This window comes from Pteropus alecto, unplaced genomic scaffold (genome assembly GCF_000325575.1).
Source record: "Pteropus alecto unplaced genomic scaffold, ASM32557v1 scaffold59, whole genome shotgun sequence".
Lineage (NCBI taxonomy): Eukaryota > Metazoa > Chordata > Mammalia > Chiroptera > Pteropodidae > Pteropus > Pteropus alecto.
Genome location: NW_006443292.1, coordinates 4764854 through 4771569, shown reverse-complemented (window position 1 = coordinate 4771569; position 6716 = coordinate 4764854). Strand labels below are relative to the sequence as shown.

Sequence of the window (6716 nt, the reverse complement as noted above, 5' to 3'; positions counted from 1 at the left end):
AAAAAAAAAAGAAAGAAAGAAAGAAACGAAACGAAAGAGTTAAAGGCTGAACGTTTAGAGGTAATTTTGAAAGGAGCTTCTAATTGATTCCATGTTTGGGACGACTGTAGCTCCGCAGGACGGTGCCAGCCCGCCAAAATACCTTCCCAGGTTCCCAAGGAGATTGGTCACCCACAGAAATCTCAAGGGGAACGTCTATAAAATGCCCACACCGGCAGCCCTCGGCAGCGATTCACTCTGTCGTGTGTCCCAAAGGGCCACATCCCCAGATCTGACCACCGGGGACCGGCGTGGGAGTCACTGTCCTTCTAGCTTAACAGCGGAACTGGGAGACCGAGTTAGAGGGTCATTCTTGGGGGGTCGCCTTCGCGTCCACCGTTTCCAGCGAGGCCACGACAGAACGCTTCAGGGAGAATTCCGTGGCCTGCTCTTTGAATGCAGGCTTCTCGTTCAACTCCGGTCTGGGCCACGGATCCACGATTCCTGGCAAGACCCACAGGCGGCAATGGCCTTCCGCCCTGGGACGTGTTAGAGAACAGGGACCATGAGTGATGAATGGGGAAAGGCTTGCTCTGCACCCCCTGCACAGGGCTGGGGTTTCCAGAGGCAAGGTGGCTTCCCTAAGGACCCCCACGGGGGAGAAAAGATGCACCAGAAAGTAAAACGCTTCCCTCACAGAGGCTTCTGGGGACCCCTGAGCCCCAGAGAAGACCCTGCCACCGCCCTGCCCCCAACCTCCCCACCCCGGCTCAGCAAAGCCAGCCAGTACCTCCTCTTTGGCGATCCGCATGGTATCGGTGACCTCTGAGAAGACCGTGGGTTTGATGAAGAGCCCCCTGTCTTCCACGGCCGAGCCCCCACATTCTAGCTTCGCTCCCTCTTCCTTCCCGCTCTCGATCAGATCGAGGATTTTGTCAAACTGGTTTTGGTCAATCTGCAAGACACGACAGGGCGGACAGCCCGGCTTCCTCGTGGACGGTGGCTGCCACCTTTCGTGGCCCACAGCCTCCAGCGGGGTCGGCTGTCTCACCCCTAAATGTTGTGGCCAAGTAATTCATGGAACAAACGTTCCGCCAATGTACAAATAAATATAGGCTCTTCGGAGCGGGGCGGGGAGCAGGCTCTGCCCTTCCTCGGCAGGTGTGGGCTTTATTCACACGTCTGACCCTCACCATGCCGCTAAGCAAACTCACGGGCGAAACTCGACCTGAAGTGGTCCCTTTGCTGTCCCAACTCTTTGTATCCTGCGAGGGTTGCCAGGAATTAGCAAATTAAATTACAGCGTTCCCAGTTGAATTTGCATTTCTGAAAACAAGGAATGATTATTATTTTTTTTTTAAGTAGAAGCATTCCCCATCTTCGGGAGATACTAATGCTCAGAAAGTATCCATTGTTGAACTTGAACTTCAAATCGAACTGGCTGCCGTGCATTTTATCTGGCAACGCTGTGCCCTGCTCCCAGGGCACCGTGGATCAGGGCAACAGCTTCTAGAATTCTCCATCCGTGGTGCAGAGGAGAAGCGACCATCCTACTCCGTAGCCCCGGAAACAGAGCGGAGGAAAGTCAAGGTGAGGTGGAGGGGCTGCTCCTCGGTGGGCAGGGAGCCAGCTCGTCAGGAAGCTCCACCGTTGGGCGCCTTGTCTCGTGATCTCCTGGGCAGAGTGTAGCCCATCCCACCAGCCTAACACCCAGCTCGCGGACACGGTACCCAACCAGCCGTCAAAGAGCACCCACTGGGCAGACTGTGCTCCAGGAGGGGTGCTCTCCCCGCCCCCGCTGGTCCTTCTCGAATCCGTGGAAGCCTGTCTTTGCCCGTGACTCTGTTTCCATTCCCTCCTCTTTGGCTGGGAGAGACAGAACTTTGAAAAGTTGGCTGTAGTTGACAGTTTAGACAAAAAAACTGGTTTCATGTAAACGACTTTAAATTAAAAAAAAACAAAAACGATACAAACCCAAGCGTGTCCCAGAGGAGCAGGCTGGCTTTCTTAGAAGGACTGGGGACAAACCATGCGTGTCACTTGACCTGTCCTCTCGTGAAGAGTGGATCCAGGGTTAAAAAGACCAAGTTGGATCCGTACCTCACACCTTATACCAGGGTGAATTCCAAATAGATCAAACACTCAACTATGAAAAAGGAAAGCATAAAAGTTTTCAAATTCTCTCACATGACAGAGAACCTCTGGAAACTTGGAGTGCTGATGGCCTTTCTATGACTCGAAATCCAGAAGCCAAATAGAAAAGATTGATATATTTAAGTACATTTAATAAAAAAAAAAAGGCAAAAACGGCATAAGCGAAATCAAAAGGCAAAACAAACGGGAAAAAATCGACAGGTCAAATGGAAACAGGGCTAATAATCTCTCTCGTACGTTACGAGTTCTTAGAAGCGATAAAAACGAAAAACCCCAGCAATACAAGAGAAAAAGACACAAGCCACACGCACAGCTCATGGAAACATAAATCCAGGTGGCTTTTGAAGCTACGACAAGATGTTCTACCTTACTCATTATAAGAGCTACGCGGACATTAAAGCCAAACGAGATGCATTTTGAACTATCAGATGGGCGAATATCCATATTCTGTTATTAAGTCTGGAGAAACAGACAAGCTCCTTCGAGGCTGGAGGGAACAGAAGTTGTCTTATCCTCTTGGAAAGTACTTTGGCGATCCGTGCAGAAGTGACGGCCGCGCTCTCGCTCCCCGGGGAACGCATCGCCCGGATTCTCCTACACGAAGTGACACGCTCTCCACACACCTACGGGTTCAGCTGTTCTGGAGGATTCACACGGCGAGATTTGATGCACATGTGAAAAAGGAGGCACGTTCCCCAAAACCAGTGGGGAACGTTCTTCGAGTTTCTCGTTGGGGCCCAAAACCAAGGTGCAAAACAGCATAGGTATCGCGGGTCTCTTTGGGGTAAACATGGGGAATCGGAATCCATATTGTTATTTGCTTGTATACGCATTAAAAAAAAATAATAAAATTGCTGGAGGGCAAGGTAAGAAGCGGGCCTAGGAACGGAGCAGGGTATTTTATACGCGTTTGGGTTTGGTCCCGTGCGTATGTGTTCCCCGTTCAGAAAGCAATTCATTCAAACAACTGCCAGGGGTCCAGAAAATCCTCAAGGCTCTCTCAACTTAGTTAAACACTGCAGGTGTCGCTCTCTCCTGCTGGAAGTCCAAGCCTGCTCTCAGCCCCGGTCCCCTGCGCACCCACACTCAGCTCTCCCTGGCAAGCCCGTGCGAACACACTGTTTAAATCTCACGCTCCTCCAAGAAACGTCAGCTGGCGCCTTGCGAGGCAGGAAGGAGATCCCGCCGGAAGCAAAGGACGCGGCAGGACACACAGCACAGAGACAGAGACACACAGCCCCGGGCGACCGGTCAGAGGCTGCGCTTGGCTCTGTCGGGGAGGACGCCGGATCCGGCCCGGCCAGGTGGCCCGTGCGATGTTTACGCGCCTCGTTGCTCGGTTGCCAAATAAACCTGAATGATGTTGGAGCATTCCAGCAAGCGGCTGGACGCCTGCAGTGGACGCAGATCTAGGTCACTGAGCTGTTTTACAGGCATGACACAGACCGAACTATTTAGACAGCTGTAAGTCCTCCCAAAGTAAAATCTCATTACCGTAGATGAAAAAAAGCACTTTGTGGGGGGAGGGGGATGGGGGTGGGGGAATGCGGGAAAGCCAACAGCATCCTAAAATAATATGCTGAGGTCGGATGGCTTAAGTGAGCTTTCAAAAAGGACTTTCGGCAGAAGCATCAAAAGCACGGATGAAATCAACACCTATTCCGCTTGGATCTGCTCTCTTGGAAGAGGTTTCTCCATCTGGCTTCCAAACTCAAGCCCGGAGCCTTGGAAAGAGACTTACGGATAATGACGGGGTAGAAGAGTTTCCTTTAGCACGGGATCAGCTCACATCTTTTCCCATGGGGTCTGGATTAGTTTTAAAATCTCCGTGGATTCGATAATGACTTGTGGCCATGTTTGCACTCAGATCTGAAACTCAACCAGAGCTGCTAGATGACTTCTGTGCCCCCGGCCCCTGGGTGTGGGGCTGAGGCTGGTGGGATGGGGGGTGTTGGCCCCAAGCTGAGATGCTTTTCTCCACCGGGGTCATGTGATATTAGAGCCTCAGAGCACAGCGGCACGGGGAGTGGGGAGCACAGCGGTCAGAAAACACTTCTCTCACTGGTCCTGCACCCCCACCCCCTCCACTCCCCAGCCGGAGCATCCCCCAGGCCCAGCAAGACCTGAGAGAAATATCCTCAAGTCACGCAGTCCTCCGCGGCCACCTAGATCAAAGAGTCTGTCATGTCACGCTCCGCCCTCCCCCCCTTTAAAAAATAAGAACTTAATGGGCGCCTTGCAATGTTCTTAATAGTCATCAATTACTCCCATTTTCCAGTCGAGGAAATTGAGGTTTGAAAGGGGCTTGGAACTTTCACAAGGTCACCGAGCCAAGTGTGTGCTCAGCTCCGCAGCTTCCCGTGTAAACACGCGGTGCCCAAGCCGCGGGAAAGCGGCAAATCCCGGGACACACGCGAGGGGCCGAGTCCTGACACGTGATTAAAACCTTCATGGCTGGGGCGAGACTTTGGCTACGAACAGAGTGGGCTGCAGCCGAGCTCCATTTCAGTAATGCATGGGACGGTCAGGCTGTCCTCTTTTAAATATTTATCCATGTGCTGGACTGCATAATTAGCAAGAAAGTGATACAGGATGTGCCCTTTTAAAGAGGTTATAAAACCTCGTGGTTATGATCGTTTTCATCCTGTTGGCTTTTTAGACCAGGCCTCCAGAGACATGTGCCTGGCGATGCGCACGGCCCCCCTCCCCCACCGCCCCAAGCTCTCTGCAAGGGGATGTCGTGGTTTCTGAGTCACCTTGGCCTATAACACACACAGGCTCAAGGACATCTAGGCTGAGACCACCGGCTCCGGGCACTGCCCCCGTCGGGGCTCCCGCCCGCACTCTGCTGCCTGCTGGCCACAGTTATAACTCCTTTTCTGCAGGGACCTCTGTCCCGGGGACCCCAGTGGCTCAGAGCAGGAGCGGTCCTCTGGCCGGAGGGTACAGGCACAGAGCCCGATGAACTGGGGGCGCCTCCCTGCCGGTGAGGCCCCGAGCTCGGCATTATCTACTGCAAAAGAGCAAAGCCTCTGTGCGTCCCACCCCACTTCATGGCCCCGCTGGGACCGGATGGAACTGCATGTACTGTGGGTGGACATCGAAACCACAGCCTCCCCTCGGCTTGGAGAGGGACCCCGGAATCACACGGGCGGCTGGCTGCCCGGCTCCGCCCACGGGGTCCCCTCCCGGATGTTACCTGAGGCCCCTGTTCCGTTCTGACATCAAAGGGGTCTCCGACGGGCCTTTTCTTGGCGAACTCCACGCTGCGTCTGACAAACTCGGCGTAGACCTGTTCTTCCACGAACACCCGGGAGGCGGCCGTGCAGCACTGGCCTTGGTTGAAGAACACTCCCTGGTGGGCACACTGCACTGCCAAGTCCACTGGACGGAGGGGGGCGGGGGGCAACGGGAAGCGATTATGTCGTTAGGGCGGGGCTGGCAACAGCTGCAAGTCTAATTGCCCGCACAAGAAAACAGGCTCTGGGGTTTCAGAAATGAATCTCCTTCTCGGCATTTCCCAAGCAGAGCAGAGGACGGGGAAAAAGGACTTTTGGGTCCACCGGGTTCGGGGTGGAAGAGGTTCTGATCGTGGGACTTCTCGAGTGTCTTTACTAAGCCAAGAAGCACGGAGAGTTGTTACAGTTCCCATTTCGCTTGCTCATGGACCCCCCTCTGCTCCCTTTTCTGGAGAACGAACGTTCTCTGGAATAACCTCTGCTAAGTGCTGATGTGAGTCAATCGGCAAGAACGTTTAAAGTGGGGGTCCCCAACGGCCCCCTCCCCACCCCGAGCCACACAGCAGGAGGTGAGCGGCGGGCGAGCCAGCGAAGCTTCATCCGAATCTGCAGCCGCTCCCCAGCGCCAGCATCACCGCCTCAGCTCCGCCTCAGATCATGAGTTAGATTCTCATAGGAGCACCGGAACCTGGTGCCACAAAGGTTGGGGACCACTGTTTTAAAGGAACCCAAATTTTCCACTTTGAGTAACAGAAGGGTCTTATTAAGTAGCATAACACCAAGCGTGTATGACTTAGAAGAGTCGAAAAAGCAAAAACAAGAGACAGCCACGTAGGGCGTTTCGGACCCTCGTGAGACCAGCCCTCACACAGAAGGAGTCCTGTGTTTAGTAGTCGTCATCTTTTCTTCACTGGGTGCAGATGGAGCACCCAGGGACGGTGGCACCTAGCAAAACAGGAGTCCTGGCTCTTCGGGACGGGAGTTTGGAACTGCAAACGTGGGTCGCGGTGGGATGCCACGCGTGGCTGCTCCCCGTGGCTCCGGAAACCACGAACGACACTAACGTCGCTTCCACAAGGGAGCAGGACTCAGGCAAAAAAAAATTTGAAAAAAGAGCAATCCATCTTTCCCACCTTGGAGCTTGTTTCCTGCTCTCTGTTAAGGAGAGGAAGGAAATCAGTCATTTACACCTTAGTGAGAAATGGTGCTAAGGTCGTCTTTCTCAGGGATATTTGCAATGCCCACCTTATCTGAGTGTGGAATGGAGGGTTTTGTTCTCCATGGGAAGAGTTTCTGGCACCCACGAGCAGGTGGGAGGGCCTATTCTTTCAGGCAAAGATGCTT

General features: G+C 53.5%; 1 protein-coding gene across 1 annotated transcript in view; it reads right to left on the bottom strand.

Moving 5' to 3' along the window:
- ALDH1A3 (aldehyde dehydrogenase 1 family member A3) overlaps positions 1-6716 on the bottom strand; it is a 30341-nt gene that overhangs the window by 8511 nt on the left and 15114 nt on the right. Inside the window, 2 exon segments of the mRNA XM_025041235.1 lie at positions 768-934; positions 5333-5517. Coding sequence (XP_024897003.1) covers positions 768-934; positions 5333-5517 — 352 coding nt within the window.